General features: G+C 47.6%; 1 protein-coding gene across 1 annotated transcript; it reads left to right on the plus strand.

Annotated features, from left to right (window-relative positions):
- Positions 1-103: 103 nt before the first annotated feature.
- Positions 104-24,086, plus strand: ccdc85a (coiled-coil domain containing 85A). The gene is made up of 4 exons (XM_060073176.1): positions 104-855; positions 1,414-2,587; positions 19,754-19,811; positions 21,395-24,086. Exons 1-4 carry the CDS (start codon positions 622-624, stop codon positions 21,408-21,410), a joined length of 1,482 nt encoding a protein of 493 aa, XP_059929159.1. The 5' UTR covers positions 104-621; the 3' UTR covers positions 21,411-24,086.
- The last annotated feature ends 245 nt before the right edge of the window (positions 24,087-24,331 follow it).

Genomic DNA, 24,331 nt, shown 5'->3' on the forward strand with positions numbered 1-24,331 from the left:
CAGTTGTACGCTCCCAAACCCAACAGCAGGGGGCGCCAGGTAGCAGCGAGATAAATGCGTTCAGACAGAGCGGGTTTAAAGCCATAAAATAAAGAGAGATAAACGCGTTCGGCACTATTCAGATGTTCCCTCAGCTTGCCGCACTTCGGGCTTTCTTTAACGCGCCGTGCACGGTCTGTGCCTGTACTCATTATAGGCCTATCGGGCCCGCGCCTCAACCGGTTTGTGTGGTCGGACATCCGTAATGCACGGGAGGAACGCCTGTGCGTCGCGCACGGCTGGAGGAGGCATGCACCTGCACAGAAAACGCCCACGAGCCGGCAAGGGGGTCTTCCGAAGCCCCAGCATGCATGCGGACTGACTAGGCTGCTGCACAGGGCTGGGGACACAGAAGGCACGTTGAACAGGACATCGGAGCTGCAGCATGGGCGTGGGGACGAGTGATCGCAAAGAAGATGCGGGGAGAGGATGCATCAAGATTGCTTTTGGTTGAAGAATAGATTGGATGCACACTTTTTCCCCGTGTTTTTGGCCTGTTCTTTTCTGACTCGTTGAATACTTTTCTGGTGGTTGTGGTGGTGTGTGTGCGTGAACCGGCACTTGTGTAAAAAGAAAAAAAGGATGGATAAAGCCATGCCTACGAAAGCTTCCGCAGTCAAGAGCTCGCAGGTTTCGGCCGATGACCTCTCAAAAATAAGCGACGAGGTTTTGTTAAAGTGGGGCAAAGACGAATTGGTTCGCCGGTTGCGGAGGTCAGAGGCGGAGAAGATGAGCGTTATCTTGGACCACAGTAATCTGATGCGGGAGGTGAACCGGCGGCTCCAGCAGCACCTCACCGAGATACGGAGTCTGAAGGTGAGTTGGGTGGAGGGGAATCAGAGGGTTCCCCTATCGCCCCCCAGGTTTGAATTCATTGTACATGAAGATAAGCCAAGTGATAGAGGATATCTGGTCATAACGAGCTGGTCCACTCTGGGCCATAAGGCATTGCAAACACAGTTCGCACTGAGGAAACATGTTGGATCAGGTATGAGCAACCAAGGTTAAAACGGTTACCCGCTACATTCACTCAACCTGTTGCGTACAGAATGCTAAATGTGCACCTTCATACAGCCCTCAATCCATGATGTTAACGCTATAGCCTGAATGAACAAGCCATTTTTCCATTTGCTAAATGTTGACAGATAATATGATAGGAACGTGTAGAGGAAGCATTTAGTAGTTAGCTCTAAGCCAAGCATAAAGCATTTCCATCCTCTCTGACTCCCAATGATAAATTACAGTTTAGTCTGGTCGTGTAATCCATCTCTGCATGGTGGATCTGCTTGTGTGTGCTTATGTGTGTGTGTGTGTGTGTGTGTGTGTGTCTGTGTGTGTGTCTGTGTGTGTGCGTTTGTGCGTGTCAAACCCCAGGACGTGAACCAGAAGCTGCAGGAGGACAACCAGGAGCTGCGGGACCTGTGCTGCTTCCTGGACGACGACCGGCAGAAGGGGAAGCGGGTTTCCCGGGAGTGGCAGCGCCTCGGCCGCTACAGCGCGGGCCTGATGCGCAAGGAGGTCACCGTGTACCTGCAGAAGCTCAAGGAGCTGGAGCAGCGGCAGAGCGAGGTGCTCCGCGAGAACCTGGAGCTCAAGGAGGTGTGCCTCATGCTGGAGGAGGAGCGGGCCGAGGCGGCGGCGACGGCGGTGGCTGCCGTGGCGGGGCGGGGCGCCGCCGGTGGGGGCGGAGCCGGTGGCGGCCGGGCGGGCGGAGGGCCGGGGACGGCAGGGGGCGACGCCGGCTGCAGGGGCTCCATCGACAGCCAGGGCAGCCTGCTGGGAGGCGGGCCCGCGCCGGGCCTGCTCCGGGACGTGGGCGACGGGAGCAGCACCTCCAGCGCCGGGAGCACGGAGAGCCCCGACAACCCCCAGAACAAGCACCCCCCCGCTGGCGGGCAGCCCGCCCCCCGGCCGGGGCACGGGTCGGGGTCCTCCTCGGGTCCGCCCGGGTCAAAGCCCAAGGACGGGTGCGTCCACGACGTGTGGGGCCGGAGACACAGCTCCACCCCGGAGTACTACACCTTCCCCCAGTCGTACCGCCCCCGCGGGGGCTCCCTCACCAACCTGGAGGCCCGGGGCATGCGGGGCCTCAGCTCCGAGAAACACGGGACCAAGCACAGCCCCGCCCGGCAGGCCTGCGTCCCCCAGGGGCCCCACAGCGTGGACATGCTGGTTCAGAATCACGCGCCGATGGGCCCGGGGCAGGGGTCCCCGGGCTCCGGGGCCAAGTCCAGCCCGGACCTCTCCCAGAGGCACAGGGCGGGCAAGGCGGGGGATGGGGCTTGCTGTGCTAGTCCTGAGAGCAAGCGGGCGGGGCAGGGGGCGGGGCCCGGCACGCCGGAGCATCTGAGGAAAGGGAGGGTCATCGTCGGGAGTCCGGAGTCCATACGACACCACCCGCACCACCACCACCTCCACCAACACCAGCACAGCCCGGGGTCTGACCATGGTAAAGGGAGGTACGCTGGTGGGTCCCCCGGCAGGGAACTAGGACCGAGGCGACCCCCCGGAGAGGAGCTTACCGCCCACCAACGCAGCCTGTACAACGGTAAGGCGAGGCACTCATGTGGCGGCCATTATAGTGACAATGTGTAAGATCATCGCAGCAATCCGTGGCTCGTATTTACTCGGCACAAAAAAAACAACAACAACCGAGCAACACCACTTTTGTCTCTGTAGCTGTAGCTGATTTTCCCTCCACCTCTCGGTTTCAGGTGCTTTGCAGCTGAAGGCGCTGGGTATGTAGTTAACTTTGCCTAAGCAAGACATAATATTGCCTTGTGGTAGGGTACACAAATGTCCTAGCTAGTGCCTTGTGGTAGGGTACGCAGGGGTCATAACTAGTGCCATGTGGTGGGATAAGCTAGTGTTATAACTAGTGCCTTGTGGTAGGGTACAGTGTTATAACTAGTGCTATGTGGTAGAGTAAGCTAGTGTCATAACTAGTGCCATGTGGTAGGGTATGCTAGTGTCATAATGAGTGCCATGTGGTAGGGTACACTAGTGTCATAATGAGTGCCATGTGGTAGGATATGCAAGTGTCATAGCTTGCCTTGTGGTAGGGTACGCTAGTGTCATAGCTGGTGCCTTGTGGTAGGGTACGCTAGTGTCATAGCTGGTGCCTTGTGGTAGGGTACGCTAGTGTCATAGCTTGCCTTGTGGTAGGGTACGCTAGTGTCATAGCTGGTGCCTTGTGGTAGGGTACGCAAGTGTCATAGCTGGTGCCTTGTGGTAGGGTACGCAAGTGTCATAGCTGGTGCCTTGTGGTAGGGTACGCTAGTGTCATAGCTGGTGCCTTGTGGTAGGGTACGCTAGTGTCATAGCTGGTGCCTTGTGGTAGGGTACGCTAGTGTCATAACTAGTGCCGTCCATATAACGTTAGTCTCTGTTATATGTTATACTCCTCCACACAGGGCGAGCACGCCCACTGGAGTGACTTCAAGCAAAGTCAGCACAAGGTTTTACTCTTCCACACCTGATTTAAAATATACAAAGTAAGTCTTCATAAGCGCGTCGTGGAAACATTGCGGTCTAAAACATGAATTCTGCTTTTGCGGGAGACAATTCTGAAAAAGTTACACAATCGACATGGATTGGTTTGAATGTGATCTTAATATCGAACCGCTCTCGCCCTAAGGGTTTAGGGAAAAGCATCTACTACAATTATCAATGACCTTGGTTTGTCAAACCCAAGGGCGCTCTGAATGACTTCTACCAGAGTGAAACTAAGCTTTAACCCAACCCACACACACACACAGGCACACACGCATACACACACACACATACACACACACACACACACATCCACACACACACACACACACGTACACACACATGCACATGCACACGCACACTCAGAGCTCAGCTGCAGACAGCGCCATGGGAGAAGACGTATGGAGTCACAGAAGATGATGGATTGGACAGAACGAGGGTGAACACAGAATGACATGAAAAAAAAGAAGAGAAATCTCAAATAGAATATGAAACCACTTGCGATAGAGAGCTACTGACAGAAAGTGGAGCTACTGATCAAAGTCTGTATATATCAAATGTGTGTGTGTGTGTCTGTGTGTGTGTGTGTGTGTGTGTGTGTGTGTGTGTGTGTGTGTGTGTGTGTGTGTGTGTGTGCGCGGCTGCGCGCGTGTGTATGTGTATGTGTGTGTGTGGTGTGTGTTTGGTAAGCCCATTAAGAGAGTAAGGAAAATTGGATGTTAAAGAGGATTTAAAACCCTTTGTGAGGTGGAGATAAATAAACAGTGGTATTTGTGAATACACACAGACTATTAGCATGGGACACCGCTCATACCAGATATAGAGAGAGAGAAAGTGAGAGAGATTGAGATAGACAGAGAGAGAGAGTGAGATAGACAGAGAGAAAGAGAGAGAGAGAGAGAGAGAGAGAGAGAGAACTGACAGCTAAGCCTTCCACTTACTTTAATCAGCTTGCACTTGACAGTTGCTCAGTCCATTTTTAAATTTCAATTGATTTAAATTTTTTATTTATTGCCCTGGAAAATTAGCAAATTTAAAGGATGCATTTTGCAATTTGAAACATTGGAGGAGAAGGAGGAGGAGGAGGAGGAGGAGGAGCAGTAGAAGAAGGAGGATGGGAATTTCCTTCCTCTAAAATATGAATGCTCCCTATTGGTCATTGCAGTCTGGCTTCCGGCTCCCTGGTGAGATGATTTGCTACTTGGAGTGCTTGTTTTATTCTTATCAATGGGGCTGGGCTGTCTCGTGTCCCTGAGACAGATAGACGCATCTCGGCTCAATGGGCCGCTGGGCTTTGCTCCAAGATTTTTTTAGCACTTTGCCTGGTCAACTGTTGTTTTTTAAATATGCTTAACAAATAAATTTACATTTACATTTACAATTACAAGATCCTTGAGTGCCACCTTTGACCTTTAGGCCACTAGTCCTGAGTCTGGTGCCGACAGGCTGCGCTAAGGGACCCTACCCCCCTAAGTGCTGTTTGTGCAATTTTGTATTGTGTGTGTGTGTTGTGTGTGTGTATGTGTGTGTGTGTTTGTGTGCTTAAGATTGATTGTGTGTGTGTGCATGTATTTGTGTGTGTTTGAGGTTATATGTTTGAGGTTGTGTGTGTGTGTGTGTGTGTGTGTGTATGTATGTATGTGTGTGTGTGTGTGTGTGTGTGTGTGTGTGTGTGTGTGTGTGTGTGTGTGTGTGTGTGTGTGTGTGTGTGTGTGTGTGTGTGTGTGTGTGTGTGTGTGTGTGTGTGTGTGTGTGTGTGCTCTGTAATGCTGAGGGGAAGTGCTCAGTGCTCCAGCTGAGTCCAGAGGAAACAGCTCTGTTCGATATAGGTGAAGAGCCTTGACTCAGCTCTTGCCAGCAAACAATAGAAGATGAATCTACTACAGAGTCTAACTGCATCGTCATGTTTCTGCCGTGCCGACACTCTGTTTACTACACAAGAGGCATCAGCACAATACATGTTTTCCATAATCTTATATTATCCTCTTTACCATCCTGTCATCTCTTGTTTTTTCCCTTTTTTTGTTTCTCTATCTATTTGCTCTGCACTGACGACATCTGTTGTACCCTTTGACCCGAGGATCTAAGGGACCAGACAGAGTTGTGTGCCACGACCTCTTGTTGCACACATCTCTATGGTTTGGCCTGTTAGACAGCAAGTTAACTAGCCAGCTTTTTTAGCATCTATCCAACACAGCAGCCAGTTCGGCAGCCAGTGTTCATCTTCATTAGGCATTTGAAAACAAGGGTCAGCAGCAATGCAAATGGCTGCCCTTCATTTGAGCAGCTTGGGAGCATGTTTCCCGTAAAGGGAGCTTGTGACCGAGTGTCATTTCCATTGAATAACACACTTTTTGTAAGCAGACCGGCGCGTTCAAGAACACTACATCTGCAAGCATGGTAGAGAACGTAGTGGTTGAAGCATATCTTCTGAATGTTGATTCACATTGAACAGTAAAGGCGTCCTCCCTGGGTTTGAGTAAGATCTGTGTGTAGGGGGTGATGGTTCCCAAAACAATAATGTCAAATCGAGCTGAAACGAATTATGGAAGTTATGGAAATTTGCTCATGTCATTTTCATTATCCCCTTTTGGCATATGCCTTTTGGTATATGGAATATGTAAATTACTACATAGGAAAAGATTGAAGGAAGAAATAAATGGTGTGAAAATCCGGCAATAGGGAACCGACATTAGCGTCAGTGCATGTGCGGTATAGCACGCTCAAGTGTTGAGGCTGTTTTATAATTATGTTCTTCAGAAACAGGGTGGCACATCTTTTTCCCTCCCAATGTGTGATAAAAGCCTATTAGGAGGAGAATGGAAGCACATGAAGACGGCAGAGTTCATACCCAGGGGTTTGAAAGTGTTGTGTGCTTCAACTAATATTTTGGTAAGTGGTTGAAATTTCTTTCTTTATCGACTCGAAGTAGCTATTTTTTAACAGCTACCTTGTTTTCAAAGTAACAAAAAAGACTTTGAAAATGTTCAAAAGGAGAAAGTAAGCGTGCGTTTGGCCTTCCCTATTCAGTAGGCCGTTAACTAACTTAAGAATTAGCGTAACTTAAAATATATTTGCTTTGGTCCAGCAAGAGTGGAATAAATATAAGAGTTTTCATAGAACTAAGATAGAACAAATTATGAAATTAACTTGATATGTAAACATAACAGTTTAAAATGTAATGAAACCCAGAAAACGGCTCGGAAAACGGTTCGAAAGACGTGTCGTGTAACCACAATGAATTTAAACCAAAAAAGCCATTTTCTTGTCACAGACAAACGGGAAGGCTTGACAATGAGAATGAAGTTTGCAAGAACGTGTTCCTCCGTGTCGAGGCGGAGACTTTCCATGCCCTTTAACACACATCAATATTCCCCCCATCCCCTGTAGAGCGCTGCAGCATGGCGAAGCACATTCAATATCTTTATATTAGGTTTGTTCCTGGCACTGCGGGGAGTGGGGGTGTTAGGAGCCCATTGAGATGAGACCAGCCGAGGCTGTTTCCCGTCCCAGGGTGGATATCTGCTGAATCAGATTGGGGAGAATTTGCAGGGAAAACTCATTAGGTTTGTGATACACAAGCATCTCCCCAACAGATGAGCAGCGATGAAGCTCACTACTGCTCAGCGGTTGGAGTTTAGGCTGGAACTAAGTCGGTGCTAGGGCAGGGGAAGAGTGTGTGAGGGATGTGGAAGATGAGGGGGAAATAGGTTTTTAGAATGACGTGATGTGGGAGCGTTACGGACGCCTAGCATGATAATATAGTGACATTTTGTCATTTCCGAATATATATATATATATATATATATTTATATATGTATAGATTACTTTTATATACATTTTTATATATGGTCCCCAACAGTGTAACCTCTTATTGTCACTTTTAATATTTCATCAACTTTAGGCCGAAGAAAAGAGTCTAAATATAGAACTCAATTCTTGGAGTCTTCCCTGTGGATGATTCCATATGACACTGATGATTAAGTGTTTTCCTATGACACACCCAACACACACACACACACACACACACACACACACACACACACACACACACACACACACACACACACACACACACACACACACACACACACACACACACACACACACACACACACACACACACACACACACACACACACACACCCAAGCAGGCGTACAAGCCAGCACACACTCCTACCAAGCTCCCCCAGTGAGAAATCATGGCCATGGATGCTCATTAGATTGGTAAGGATGTGATGGATTGTGACTCTCCTCTCAAGACACACACAAACACAGACACAGACACAGACACACACACACGCACGCACGCACGCACGCACGCACGCACGCACGCACGCACGCACGCACGCACGCACGCACGCACGCACGCACGCACGCACGCACGCACGCACGCACGCACACACGCACGCACGCACATACACACACGCACACACCCACACACCCACACATCGTGCTTATCCTACGCTGTAGAAGTCAAGCTCTGGAAGATAATTGATACCCACTTATCATGAATAGTTACACACACACAGTTGAACAAAAACCAAAAGCAATGCAAATGATTGTTTGTAGCGTACCATGTCTCAGGTGGTTCTTCTCCCTCTGTTTCACAGCAGCATAGCATTAGCGTGATGAGTCACAACAAAGCTACAGCAACACAGTTTGGTTTAGCCTCAATTGGAGTTGATCTGAGCTATATTGAGATCAGACCTTAGACGTTTCTGGCAATAGCCATGTACCAATTCCAGATCGCCCCCAGGTATTTAAACTGACTCTCACCCCTACCACCCACCCCAACATACACACTTGCACACAAACCCACATACACACCCACCCAAACACACACACACACACACACACACACACACACACACACACACACACACACACACACACACACACACACACACACACACACACACACACACACACACACACACACACACAAAACCATACCATGTACCCCACCCACCCCAACACACACCCTCACACACATGCACATGTGCACAATCACCCCGACACTCACCCACATACACATGCAGCACACACACCACCCCTACCATGTAAATGACCCACCCCAACACACACCCATGCTTACCACATAATCCCCCTTCCCCAACACACGCACGCACACGCACACACACACACACACGCACACACACACACACACACACACACACACACACACACACACACACACACATGCACACATACCCCTACCAACCCCCCCCCCCCCCACCCCCCTAAACACAGCCTATATCCCCCCCCCTCCCCAGGCAACCTGCTAAAGGAACGCTGCGATACGTAATTGCATAAACACCATGATGTCGGCCATAAACAGGCCAGTAATGGTGCACAGACGCCGAGGGGAGAGGGTTATCCTCTTCTCCTATTGGCTCCGGGCAGCCAAACGCATGAAGCCAGCATCACGTCAGTCAGCCATCAGGAATGAATGGAGAACAATATTCAGCTCGTTAGCGTTGGAGATGGGACCACACAACCACATGGACGCCCGCAGCTGCTCAGTGCCCTGCCTGCGTGTCTGTATGGCTTGCCGGCTTCAAAGGCAGCGGTGCCGCCGATGGGCTCGCCTTGACCGCCAGAGCGCACCCCTCAACTCCTAGACCTCCATATACTTCCCCCTCTTTCATCTCCTTCCACTCTCTCACTCACCCACTAACTCACCTCATAACTCCTTTTTACCTGTGTTCTGTTTTTGCCCTCTTTCACTCACCTCACAACCTTCCTCATATTTCATTCTCGATCGCTTCTTTTCACTCACTCACCGCGTCGCCCTCTTCATACCTTCCCCTTTATCTCGCCTCCTTTTCTTCACACCCCGAACCCGCTCACCTTCTAACCTCTTCACCTGGTTCTATTAATGTTACACGCTTTTTTCCTCCTTTCACGCACTCCCTCACTTGTTCACCTCCTAACCCTTGGCTCGCTCAGCCGCTTACATACGTTACTTGGGACCTCGCCCTCTTAGAGGGGCTGCATGTAAGACTGGAGCGCTGTTAAGAGAGAGAGCAGAAAAGAGCAAAAGAGTGTGAGATTACGAAACCGTACAACGCAAAAACATCAACTCCCTCTCTATTCCCGTCCCTAAGGTTCTCCACCCCCTGTTGCATTTCTCGCTTCTGTGATTGACAGGCAAAATGGATTTCTCTGAACCTATCAGGGAAGAGAAGTTCTGATTGGTCACATATTTACTGGGAGGGGTCTAAATAAGAATTGCTCTTATATCTTGCTTACAGCACCTTTAATCTCTGCCACTCTTTCGCCCCCCTTTAATCACTCACTCGCTTGCTTATTTTCCACCAGTACTGTCTCTCCAGGACTCTCTCTCGCCTGTTCTCTCTCTCGCCGTCTATCTCTCTCTCCGTCTCTCCCTCTCATTCTCTCTCTCTCTCCTTTGGAGTTATATGTTCCATGCCAGTCCTGTTTAGTTAAGCCTATTTAGGCAGCGTGAGACTAATTTAATTTGGGAGAGCTGGTTTCTGGACTCAAATGGCAGTGATTTTGTCAGTGATTTGTATCAGTGTGTGCATTTGTATGTGTTTGTGTGTGTGTGTGTGTGTGTGTGTGTGTGTGTGTGTGTGTGTGTGTGTATGGGGTGTGTGTTTGTACACTTGTGAAATTGCATATCACGTGACCAGGCTGAGCTCCTCTAGTGACAAACTGCAGATTAACTTCTGCCCTCCGGGGACGCTGGGGGCCGGGAGGGAGTCGCGACGGGGGGGGGGGGGGGGGACCGTACGTCAGCCGGCCCCCCACTGACTCCTTCCATCCTTCTGTTCTCTCCCCCCTCTCTCCCTCCTCTCTATTCCCGTCCTCCCCTTTCCCCCAACACCCAGCCCTTGATTGTTTCCCGTATTTTCCCCTTACCGTGTTTTCCCACCTTTCTCACACTTATTTCCCCTGTGTCTCATACAGTCTCATTCACTAGCCCCCCCCCCCCCCCCCCCCCCCCCCCGCTCTCTCTGCTTTCCCTCTCTCAGACGTTTTTTTAATGAAATTACGCCAGCCTCAAACATAATGAAACATTGGAGTGTATAAAATGTATTCACACCAACATATGAAATGTTTGTTCGGGGAGATGAAGGGACCTGATGACTCGCTGGATGTAGCACACACGGCGCGACATCACTCACCGCTCTGTAGTCGGGATGAAAGTATCACCGGCTCAGCTGGCCCAGAGCGTGAAATACAACTGGAATAAACAGCTGATTAGAGTGCGCTCTCCCACCACGAGTATGATCTTTGTGTGTGTGTGTGTGTGTGTGTGTGTCTGTGTTTGTTGTGTGTTCCCTCCCATTGTGTTCCCCTATGCTTCCCTGACTCTGGTGTGTGGTTTGAGTCGCTCCCCATCCCTCTGTTTGCATTTTGTCTCCTCCTGTCATAACTCATCTCTCTTCTTCACTTTCCACCGCTTGATTGTCACCAATTATCATACTCCCCGCCACCACCCCCAGAAGAGTGGCCATCTTGACTTAAAAATAGGCTCCTAGAAGGCTCCTAGAAGGCTCCCACAGGCTACAGCGGGTTGAGTTGTGCGACTGACTGCATTTACTTCCTCATAGTGTCTGAACAATTGATATTCTCTTCACTTGACTTCCATGACAACTGTACACAGAGGAAAGTGGCTTTGAAAGGTCTATGGATTTGATGGCATGTGCGTCAACTTCAAGGCGTGCCATCTGCTTTTTGTGGAATTCCTGTTTGTACCTACCTCAACTATTCTTGTGGATCTACCTGGCCACCTCGTCTTCGATTCTAAAACATTGGTTGCAGATTTTTGTAACACAGACACGTAACCTCTATGACGAATGCCATGAGTGTGTTCGACCATTTTAATTTCTGTTGACCGTGTGTCATGGCTTTGGTATTTCAAGCTATTTCAGTTTCCAAACAATCTACAGCCAGATTGTCTGGAGAGCTCTAGCTGCACCTCACATATTGTGCAAACGTGCAAAAAAACCTCTTGTTGAATTAATTATATTCTGTATTTCTCGAGTGTGGGTGTTGTGTTTTTCCTTGTTTGATGATTCACAATCTTTGCAAGATGGGTGTACGGTTATTCAAGGGTTAGGTATAGTTTACACTGCAGCAAAAAGCTTGTGAGGGTTTGCGTGTGTGTGTGTGTCCGTGTGTGTTTCCATAACCAGTAGTAAATACACATATCCAGCTTGACGCTATTGTCTTCCGATTGTGTCCATCCTCCGCAATGCACTCCGTAGGCTAGCAGTCATGAATGGATGGATCTGGCCCTGCCCTACTATGAGTGCAGTATGTGTGTTTGGCTGCTCACGGAGTGGGTAGTGGTGGTGCGGTGGTCAGGGTCCGCGGGGACAGACGGGAGGGAGGATCCGCTATCGGCTGTCCCGGTTGGGATGCTCTGATGGGCAGGGGAGACGGGCACTTGACCCTCTGTGCATGCTAAGCTCTGCAATCTGTTTGCCCAGTCAGGAACAACTTGCACCACCGAGTGCATGTGTGTGTATGTGTGTTTGTGTGCGTGTGTATGTATGTGTGTGTGTGTGTGTGTGTGTGTGTGTGTGTGTGTGTGTGTGTGTGTGTGCGTGTTTGTGTGTGCGTGTGTGTTTTTTTAGGTTTATGCGAATAGCAATGAACCCTACATGGTTTGCGTGTGAGTGAGTCAGTGAGTGTGTCAGTGTGTGAGTGTGTGTGCCCCTTCAATAAGCACATATATATATGCAGTGGATGCTGGATGCCGGCTGAAGTCCACCTCCGCAGCACCTTGCCTTCATGTTCTCCCACTCACAGAGACTTTTGCTCTGTCTCTCAATGAATAGTGACGCAAGTCCCAGCACTGACGCAGCTTTGTGCCTTTGTGGTGTGTGTGTGTGTTTGTGTGTGTGTCTGCGTGTGTGTGTGTGCTAACGTGCTTTGGATGACAAACACTTGAATTTTTTCTCTACTTTCATAGTCGGATTCCTCCTAACCGTTGTGAGCTGAAGGTCGTTGTGTCTTTCAAGGGAAAAGTAGCCGAAGTTAGCATTGTGAGTCACTAAGAAGTCACTCTTCTGTTTCTCTCCTTCTTCCTCTCTCCCTCTCACTCGCTCCCTCCTTGACTCTGTCATTTGCAGCAGGGGTCCTGCAGACCCTGTGTGAACTACTTTGTGACAGACAGAGGCTCAGTGAAGCAGAGAGACACAGCTAAAATCCAGACTGCTCGGGCTCCACAAACACATGCCCACCCCACCGCCTCCACCCAGCCTATGTCTACGCAGTGTGTCTGTGTGTGTAATGGGTGTAATATAGAGAAAGGCGGTGTGGATTAGAATGGAGACTAAAAGGAGAAAAAGCTGAGGAATATTGCTGACATTGTATTTCTGTATTATGTACATTAAAATGGGTTTGTGTTGGTGTGGTTGCATTGTTACTTCGCTGCGGGAGTTTCATATGATTTTAAGGTTGGGATCTATGTATGTGGGCGTTTGTGTGTGTGTGTGTGTGTGTATGTGTGTGCATGTGTGTGTGTGTAAGAGCGAGGGGGTGAGCTATTATGTCTCACATTGACATTTTTCTACAGATGTACCGCTATGAAGCACATTAAGATCATTATGAAATGCAACTTTGCAATATAAATGAGTAGACAGGGCAATACATTGCATCTATTACATTATGCATTGTATTAACCATAGCTCATCTAAGACTGAGTGATTCCAGAGTTGGATGAAGTGGAGAGGCGGCAGAAAACAAGACATAGACATGAGACAGTTAAAATAAAGAGAATAACAGCTAGAAGATATGAGAGGCTGAAAGTAGTGCAATATGTGGGTGTATTGCTCAAGGCTGAACGAGAAATGAACTGCATTCACTGCTAGGATCCCTGCATGTGTGTTTGACTCTGCCTCATGTTGGTATTCAGTAAGACTTTGGCAAAGATTTTGAACAAAATAAACTGAAAGTATATGTATGTATGTATGTTTATGTGCAGTTATACGGGTATACTTTTGGGAGGTTCGAAGGTTCTGGGATTCTGCCAGAGGATCTTCCATCTGGCAGTCAACTTATGCAAAAAAAACATTCCTGCAGTCCCGCACTTTATTTAAAAACGTAATATATATACCTCAAAACTGAATTTGTGTCTAACGTGTCCAACCCATAAAAAAGTCGTAAAACCCCTACAATTTGTCAAATCGCAAAGTGAAAACATAGAAGAAGCACTTGTAGTTGAGTGAGATTGTTAAAATCATAGCCAAGTATTAACACAGTATACCCAAGTATACCCTACCTTAACACGGATATGCTTGTCACAGGGATATGTACATTTTACAGACTTATATAGTAGTCTATTCTATACTATACTTATAATACTTTTGATATAAAGTCTGACTTCACGTGAAGAACCTATCAGAACATCAGAACATTAGAACAGTGTAATTTGTTTTTCCACCACGAAGTAGGTCACTAAGGTGACAGGAAGCCTGCAGAATTTTCAGCGGGAAATCCATTAACTGTTTACCTGAGGGCCTGGTGGATTATGGGATGCTTCAGGAAGGTCACAGGTACAATCTCCATGCTCCACCTTCACCGTGTATTTGTGATACACACTACACATATAGTGTAATATTATGGTGGAGAGTATATTGAAGGTCATTCAAAGGTCACAGTAATAAGAGGTAATAAAAGGTGTGGAGCCAAAGCCTCTCCATGAACCGGGTTGAGTTTACGAGGCAGTATCTTCCCCCAAATAGCATTACACAAACTTCTAAATGGTTTAAAGCACTTCTAAATCGCCCTTTCTTCAATGGGAAGTCTCTGTCTTTATCTCTTTCATATATACTTGCAAAAGATGGAAGCTGCTTAGTTCAATATTGCGTTCAAGATTATTTTAGAAACACCACTAAACAGAGCTGTTTGTTATAAATAAAACACATTAAAAAAATCACACAAATAGGCTGATTATTGATACATTGATGGTGGTCTTAATGAAATTTCCTTTAAGTAACAGGAAAAGCTGTGGTTTATTATGGGCTGGCCAGATGGGAAATTTAATTCCATTTTCATAAGTCATTCCCAAATCTGATTTCAAACAAACACATTTGAATAATACAACTGCATTTAGAGAAAGGCATATAAATAATGTTGCCCTTTGTGTAACATGGTTTGGTGTGTGCGTGCACGAGTGCGTTTGTATGTGTGCATGTGTGTCTGGCAGGGGTCCTAGAGACAGAGAGTGATAAGTAGGCCAGCAGCTGCCTCCCTGACAACTGATTTCCATTCAGCTTTGAAGCCTTTTTACTATTATATTAACCAAGCAACATTTTATACATTAACATAACTAATATTCACACATGCAGGTACACACTGACAAACACTATGGAGTTTGTACTCCAAAATCACTCTAATCACAGTGAAGGTGTGTGTCTGTGTGTGTGTGTGTGTGTGCATGTGTGCTTGTTGGTCAGTGTGTTTTGTAGTGCAATTTCTCTTGTGTGCCGCTTAAACATGGAGGCTATTTTACAGAATATTTGTCCCCAGCCTGTGTGTCTGTCCTCTTTGTCTGTCTGTCCTTTGATGAGAGAGGGCCAGCTCTGATCAAAGAGATAATTTGTTTTTTTTATCCTCTCTTGCTGTATCTCCATCAGTGCACCCCTGCCCAACAAAAACACACACAAACAAACACACACACACACACACACACACACACACACACACACACACACACACACACACACACACACACACACACACACACACACACGCTTGTAAGTATATCGCGTGCAGTGACAAAACACTTGTTCTCTCTCTCCCTTACAAATACACACACGACCACCTACGCAGATAAAGGTCACACACATCCACAAACTTACACTACACACACACACGGACAACATGCAAATGCATAGTGAGAGCCACTGGAGCGAAGGAAAGCACACAGCTGTGGACCAGCCCAGAGGCCTGTCCTTCCTCTCTCTCTCTCTCTCTCTCTCTCTCTCTCTCTCTCTCTCTCTCTCTCTCTCTCTTTTCTATCCCTCTCTCTTTCTCTCCCCTTCTTTTTTTCTGCTTGCCATTTCTCCTTCTCCAAGTAGCTTTCTTATTCATTCTCTCCCTATCTATGTCCCTCTATCTCTCTCTCCACACCTCTCACTCTCTCTATCCCTCTATATCTCTGTCACTCTATCTATGTCCCTCCTCTATACCTCTGCCTCCTATCCCTCTATCTCTCTATGTCACTCTATCTATTTCTCTCCTCCATGCCTCTCCCTCCATGCCCCGTTCTCTCTATGTCTCTCTTTCTCTCTCTCTCTCTGACAGCCATGGCCAGTGGGACTCTACCAGAGGGCGAAGCAGGTCAGTGGGGGGAGAGGAAGGAACGAGGGCAGCATGACTGAATGAAAGATGGAGGGAGGGCTAGAGTGAGGGTGTGTGGGTGCTTTTGTCTAAAGAACTTTCTGCCACTGCTCTTTAATTAGAATATTCCAGACATACACACTCACGCACACAAACACACACACGCACGCACGCACACATGCACGCACACATACACACACATATATACCAACACACACACACACACACACACACACACACACACACACACACACACCCACACACACACACACACATATACCAACACACACACACACACACACACACACACACACACACACACACACACACACACACACACACACACACACACACACACACACACACACACACACACACACACACACATATTTCTGTCTTGATAAATGACTATGATCATTGGTCAGCTTCATTTTGTACTCGTAACAGCTGGTCTTTCAGATGCAGATGTGTGGGTGAGAGAGAGAGCGAGAGAGAACGGGAGAGAGAGAGAGAGACTGAGTGTGTGTATGTGTGTGTGTGCTGACTTGTTCTATTGAGAGTGGGGGGAGTTGAGGCGTGAACATCGACCAGTCCGAGGTGGAGGGAGCTGTGCCAACATGGCCCCGTGTTCATCTTTTTCCCCTTCCCTTCACGGGGTGAGTGCTAAGGTCTGGAATCGTGCTCCATCAGCAGCCTCATATACTGCAGTCCTCTCAGAGGGACACAGCAATATACTGCACACACATCTCCCCTGAAGTCCTTCTGAAAATATCTGGGCCACTGGTACTTCCTGCCACAACAAAACGGTACCTTGTTTGATTCAAGTTTATTTGTATAGTTAATGACATTAACTCAGAGGGGATTTGAGGACCAAGTAAGTAGCATGAACACATGACATTCAAATAAGCACAACGATTATGACAGTATGATTACAGTTACATAGGATTTGTTTTGTATGTGTAACACAAGCTGAGGCGCAGGGAAGAGACACAGACAGTATATCAAGGGTCACAACGCAGAGTGGTCAACATTGACCGGGACATCTCAAAGAATAAACGGTGTTGTTATGTTTGGTTTTTGAGTAGCGGTCTGTGGCTCTCTGCAAAGTAAGGTTGAACCTTGCTGTTGGAAATCAGCACTATGCAGAATCGTTTTAGATGACTCAACATCACAACTTTAAAGTGAGCAATCAGACTGTGTGTGTGTGTGTGTGTGTGTGTGTGTGTGTGTGTGTGTGTGTGTGTGTGTGTGTGTGTGTGTGTGTGTGTGTGTGTGTGTGTGTGTGTGTGTGTTTAGCCACTTGTTGTGGTAGTAGCAGCCCCTCAAACCAAAGCCAAAAGAAAGATGTGGTGGAATAGGACATCCCTCCCTCCCTCCATCCCTCCCTCCATCCCTCCCTCCATCCCTCCCTCCATCCATCCCTCCCTCCCTCCCTCCCTCCCTCCCTCCCTCCCTCCATCCCTCCCTCCCTCCATCCCTCCCTCCCTCCCTCCCTCCCTCCCTCCCTCCCTCCCTCCCTCCCTCCCTCCCTCCATCCCTCCATCCACCAAGCTTCCATTCATCCTCCATCTTCCATCTATTTCAAATCCATCCATCCATCTCTCCTATCCACCATCCATCTTTCAGTCACCCATGCATCCATCTGAGGAGCTGCTCCTCCTATAAGGAACCACTGATTGATCTCAAATGGTTCCTTATCGTTGTGGCAGTGCCAGCAATGCACTGTTGCAACCGACTGAGGCTGATCCATTTCCGGATAAAGAGATGTATATGGGAAGCTAGATGAATCATAGATGTGAGCCCAGCTGTGTGTGTCCCGGAGTGTGTAGTGACCGCATATTGAACACATATTACCACTAAATACAGCCTTTATTTTTAGACTAAAGGTGATACGACTTCAACAAATTGTTTATACTTTACTCAATGTTTGACACAGAAACATAAGTAAGACATAAATGGACAAGATTTATATTGCGCTTTTTGTAACCAGAGGCCACCCAAAGCGCTTTGCAATAATGCCTGACAATCACCCATTCATGCTCACATTCACACACCAACGGCAGCGTCAGCCATGCAAGGCGACAGCCAGCTCAACGTGAGCAGTTAGGGTTAGGTGCCTTGCACAAGGACACCTCGACACACGAGCCGGGGATCGACCTAGCAACCTTGCGGTTACCAGCCAACCTGCTCTACCTCCTCTGCAACATTGATGTTGAGCTAACATCGATGGAAAACTTTACAATGGAAAACACAAAGATGGAGTTCACAAAGCGCCACAATTTGCTTAATAATAACAAGCCATAATACTAAATTTACTGAACATAGAGAGAGATATATGATCATTCATGTCTGGAAGATCCTCAAAGAAACCACACCCAATGACATCGGGATGCAGTTCACCGACAATATGCGGCTTGGAAAGAAGGTCAAAATTCCCGCCTTCAACAAGCATGCTCCTCTGTCCGCTGTGAGCCTATATGACTCCTCCTTTGCTGTCCATGCTGGGAAACTATGGAACATTCTCCCCCACTCCTGTGACCTCAGCAACACAGCTATACATGTTCAAAATTCTGCTGGGAAAATTCCTCCATGAAATCCCGGACAAACCTCCTGTCAAGGGATACCATACAACGCAGAATAGGAACAGCATTATAGACTGGTGAAACCAGTCCGGTGGCCTGCAGTATGTTCGGCGGCCGTGTTGATCTCAACAGAAGCAATAAAAAAGAAAGAAAAGAACATTATTGTATCCAATTATCTATACATAAATTATTATATTGTTGCAAAGGTTTTTTACCATCTTGTTGCAGACTCTCTCCCCCTCTCCCTCTCCCTCTCACACACAAAAACACATGGAACTACACACTGACATAATCAGCTAGGGGTTAGAATACAGACAGATCTCTGGTCAATGTCCCGAGGAGAGGATGATGGGTAACAGGTAGTGTTGCCCCAAGCTGGGCTACCTGACTTCTTTCTGGAGTGACACTCCTACACCTACACTCACAAACACGCACGCACGCACGCACGCACGCACGCACGCACGCACGCACGCACGCACGCACGCACGCACGCACGCACGCACGCACGCACGCACGCACGCACGCACGCACGCACGCACGCACGCACGCACGCACGCACGCACGCACGCACGCACGCACGCACGCACGCACGCACGCACGCACGCACGCACGCACGCACGCACGCACGCACGCACGCACGCACGCACGCACGCACGCACGCACGCACGCACGCACGCACGCACGCACGCACGCACGCACGCACGCACGCACGCACGCACGCACGCACGCACGCACGCACGCACGCACGCACGCACGCACGCACGCACGCACGCACGCACGCACGCACGCACGCACGCACGCACGCACGCACGCACGCACGCACGCACGCACGCACGCACGCACGCACACACACACACACACACACACACACACACACACACACACACACACACACACACACACACGTAGAGAGAGACACCATTGCTGTCCCACGTTGAGGTGTGTGGTCTTGCAGCTGCAGTGTGTGTGTTCGGCGGGCAGGTGCTGCTGCCATTGGGAGAGTGTTCTTGCATAGTCTTTTAGCTAGGAAGCTGCACATGCTAAAATCCATGCACAAATGACTACCTCATAAGTTATAATAAGAAAAATAGTCAATCAAACAAAAATGGCATTTGCAGCTAAATTAGAAATACTAAAGGAAATAGTATAGTATGTGTACCTGTATATACAAACAATCCATACAGAACGTCCTTTTTATCCAAAATGACGCAGGTGTTTTTGTTGGGCTTGTTGATTCTATTTATTCTCAGTGGCTTGATGGGATCATGTGAGCAACGATTTGAACACTGATCGTTTTCTATTGTTTCCCTCCCCAGCTCTGATATCTGCCGGTTGCTGCACCAACTCTTGTAGGAGCGTAAAGCTTTGGGATAGGTAAGTTACATGCACGCATGCACGTGCCCTCACACACGTGCACTCACACACAAACAAACAGTAAAGGCAACATGCATGGCCACATATCTGGGGGGAGGGGGTTGGGGTGTATTTTAATTGCATTTGATAAACATTGAGGCCTGAAGAAATATCTCTATTGAATGTACTGTGTGTGGGAGAGTGTTTGGACTGAGATCGGACTCACTTTTATTGAATGCACACCGAAGGATTCATATATGGATTTCTGATACACAAATATGTCTTGTTTGAAATAAAATGAGTAAAAATACTAATTGTATTTCAAAGTCTCTGCTATTTTCATCAAAAACGTATTATGTTGTTTTTACATTTATATACCATCCAGCCTTTACAAACTGCTTGTCGTTGTAAAGTATACTGCATTTCTGTGTGGTTTTGTTGAGACTCCCCTGCAGTGGCTCCATTCACAAATGCTTTCTTTCAACAGGGAATAATCTGTAGCCAATCAGAAAGCTTCTTCCATTTCAGCGATTCACGTTAGCCTAGATTTGAGGGTATGATTTAATGTGATCACCTAGCATTCAATCTGTAAAGAATGTATTTACAGGATTTCCCCTCAATAGATATAAGTCACTTCTGTCACTAGTGTTGCTAGCCTTAGATATAGACTAAAGTATATCTATATCTATGGTGGATAACACCACTGGATCTTCTGTTGAACAAGTCCCGCTAGCAACCATTCATATATAAACGTGTGTATCCAACCGTCCCCTATATATTCATGGCTAGCAACGCTAGTGGTTTAACATCCCACACGAGAAGCAGTTATAAATACAGGGTCAACAGTTTGCATATAAATGTTACACATAGGTTTTGGATGTACATTGAAATACTTTTTAATACATATATTTGTGGATTTCAGCCTCATTTATTCAAAGCAAAATATATTTTTTATATACGACAGAAATACATCTGTGAACCTTATTTTAGCCATACATGCAGATTCTATCGATTTTTTTTACATTTATAACAGTAAATATTTAATTAATTTATAAAGAAATCCCCCAAAACATTTGTTAATCCTTCTGTTTGTAAGAATTAACTGAGGCTCCTCCGACTCCATGAGTGAGTGTGTGTGCCCGTATGTGCGTGTGTGCGTGGGGGCCTTCCCCAAGGGGTCACCGTGGCCTGACCCCCACCATAATGCGTAGGCTGCAGGGTGGGAGAAACGAGAGGTGGATGGATGGTGGGAGGGAAGGAGGAGGGAGGGTGTTAGGGGAGACTAAATATTTAATGTCAAGGTGCTCCCTAATGGCGGAATGCATCAGCTCCTGGGCTTCACCTGGGGCGACTCGCTCCCTGGGTTCTGCTGAGCAGAGGAATACCGCCCGCGCTCCACCACCCCCACCACCACCACCACTCTGACCCTGTCATCACCACCACCACCACCCCGCAACCACCCCACCACTCCTAGGGTGCACCCCGCCCATGTGGGGCGGGGCGGTCGGGGAACATGCCGTCTGTGGCCGTGCATTATCTCACCTGCTGTCCTTTGCTTTCTTTCTTTCTTTCCTAACATACATCCTTCCCTCCTTCCCTTGCAGCTTTGACGCCTCCTGACCGTGATGTGGCCCCCTCAACCTCTCGTACCATCGGATGCTGCACAGCCAACCGGCTGCAAGGAGAAAGAGACAGAGAGAGAGACAGAAGGAGAGACAGAGAGAGAGACAGAAGGAGAGACAGAGAGAGAGCCAGAGAGAGAGAGAGAGAGAGAGAGAGAGAGAGAGAGAGAGAGAGAGAGAGAGAGACAGAAGGAGAGACAGAGAGAGAGCCAGAGAGAGAGAGAGAGCCAGAGAGAGAGAGAGCATGGCATTCGACGGAGAGACGGGTGAATGGAAAGACACCTGTCCCTTAATGTGAGAGTTCCAACACTTCAGGATCACTTTGCGATCAGGAAGCCCCTGAGGGCGCAGGATACGGACAGCGATAGACCCCCCCCCCCCCCCCCCCCCACCTCCAACCAACCAATCCTGTCTCTCTTTCTCTCTTCGATGTCACGTAGGCTGACCTACTGCTGCTACTGCTGTGATGGACCTCCGTGAAACCTACCCCCCACCCCCATAGTCCAACATTGCCAAATTAAACTGAAAAAGGAAGCAAAAAACAAACCAACAAGAACAAATTGATATTTGCCTACAGCATATAGAGAACCAGTGCATTGAGGAAAGGAACGAAAAAAGATCTTTAGATGAACTGCTATTCTTAGCACAGTGATCTTTTATACCTCAAAAAAAAAGAAAGGTCATTCTGATATGCCAAATATTGGGAGAAAACAACCTTTTTTACAACAACCTGATGTATAGGTATCGAAAAAGATGAGTCATTGTTCTAAAATGTGCTGATTCAGAAGATCTCTGCTTACAAAGCGATGTCGTCATAGGGGTCGGGGCGGTCAATGTTTGTAAAGTAGTTACAGATTAATGAACAAAAAAGATGTTTTCCATAAATCAAATGGAATTAAACATGAAATCATTGAAATCATGAAATGTTTGTTGGCAGGAAGAAAACGATATGCCCCTCTTACCGATCTGTTGTTTTCTCGCCCGAGGCACAAACAACATCCTCTGTTTATCCATGATTCATTATTTGGCTCATTTATTTATTTGTTTTACTCAATCGTTTCCGAAAAAAATCTATTGCAGTATTTTCATATTCATGACTGTTTGTAATTATGACTGTGTTTAGGAGAGAATAGGGGATGAGGAGGGAACATTTTATTATTATATATTAAGTCATCTGGTATTTTATGCGAAAAAAATAAAATAATTACATCCCAGTGTTACAGCAAAACAAACAGAAAAAGCAACGAACCTTGTGTCAGAGTTAACATCGTGTAACCATGGCAACTCCCTGTGTGTGTGTGTGTGTGTGTGTGTGTGTGTGTGTGTGTGTGTGTGTGTGTGTGTGTGTGTGTGTGTGTTTGTTCCTGCGTGTGCGCTTGCCTGCATGTTTTTGTGTGGGATTGTCCCCTCCAACTCAACCCATGGGTCTGTTTTTGTTTTGGACGGCATGCCTCCCTGTTTCACCATCAGCCAAATAAACAAAGCGCATAAACACATCAAAGGGTTCCAGGATACAGGATATTGGACGGCGTTCCCTTGGGATCCCAGCGCAGCGGCGTAAATACTGGAACGAAAAAATCCCCAGTTTGGGGGGATGCACGTCCTCAGGTTCGAGGGGGTGACGCAGAACATGTTGGGGAGCCACCCACGCCCTCGCAGTGGTGCGGTCGTGAACGTGCTCCCAGGCTGTTGGTGAGCTCTTTAACAACACAACACACAGACAATCAGCATCCCTGTGGGGTCCCCCGGGGATGGGCATGGCTCGGCTCGGTGTTGGTCTGATCTGTGGTGGGGTACGATTTAAGAGAGAGGGGCATCGTATCCCATGACGGTAGGGAGATCCTACGCTGTAGGATCTCGACTAGCAGCACCGCGCAACTCGTGGTACCACGCTTATTGATGCATCATTCAACGCTTAGTTTCAATGTTGACATTAGGACGGTGCTTCTCATTTTGTACTTGACTCCGTCAGAGTGCGATTAGGACAAATGGCTCTGGTCTAGAGTGATTCAAGATGTTCGCTTTCAGCTGCAGACCTAGGATTAATGAAGATGACATTTACATTCTGTACACACGCAACCAGGCACACAGACACACACACACACACACACACACACACACACACACACACACACACACACACACACACACACACACACACGCACACACACACGGACACACACACACACACACACACACACGCACGCACGCACGCACGCACGCACGCACGCACGCACACACACACACACACACACACACACACACACACACACACACACACACACACACACACACACACACACACACACACACACACACACACAAGCACAAATAGGCCCCACATACACACACCACACACTCACGCAAGCACAAATAGGCCCCACACACCACATGCACAGACACCACACACACACATACATGCACACACACACATTTGTACTCCTGTTGCTCCTCTCCCTGTGATTTGTAAGACGTTGTTGATGACCGTAACATAACAGTATATAACAAATCCTTATCTTTTTAAAAACCTGAGAGTAGTATATCTGCTTAGTTTTATAAATATATAACAGGTATTATTTTTGACGTACAGACATTATATAACTAGTATATCCAGAGATGTATGTAGAAGCTATAATAAAATGTCTTTATGTAATAAAGAGTACTCAGAGAACAATGTTTCTTAATTCCTTTGACCGGCATCATACCCTCAAAGCAAAGTCTTTAATAAATCACCAGAATCATCCACAGACTATCTGATATGGACGGCTCAATTTCCCGAAATCGGAAATGCTTTTTGGAATAGAGCCAAATCATTAAAGGGTTGCGTCATACCAACAGAGCATCATATAATCAGATTTAATCTGAGGAGAACGAGACATATAATCCCCAATGTTACCAAAATGGCACACAGTGCAGCGC

This window comes from Gadus macrocephalus, chromosome 15, assembly GCF_031168955.1.
Source record: "Gadus macrocephalus chromosome 15, ASM3116895v1".
In the NCBI taxonomy this organism is placed as follows: Eukaryota; Metazoa; Chordata; class Actinopteri; order Gadiformes; family Gadidae; genus Gadus; species Gadus macrocephalus.

Bases quoted from the DNA above. Each gene is read 5' to 3' on its own strand.
- ccdc85a (XM_060073176.1), top strand. From the start codon at position 622: ATGGATAAAGCCATGCCTACGAAAGCTTCCGCAGTCAAGAGCTCGCAG. The intron at 856-1,413 runs GTGAGTTGGGTG...GTCAAACCCCAG, and splicing joins CCGAGATACGGAGTCTGAAG to GACGTGAACCAGAAGCTGCA. The intron at 2,588-19,753 runs GTAAGGCGAGGC...TTCCCTCCCCAG, and splicing joins CCAACGCAGCCTGTACAACG to CTCTGATATCTGCCGGTTGC.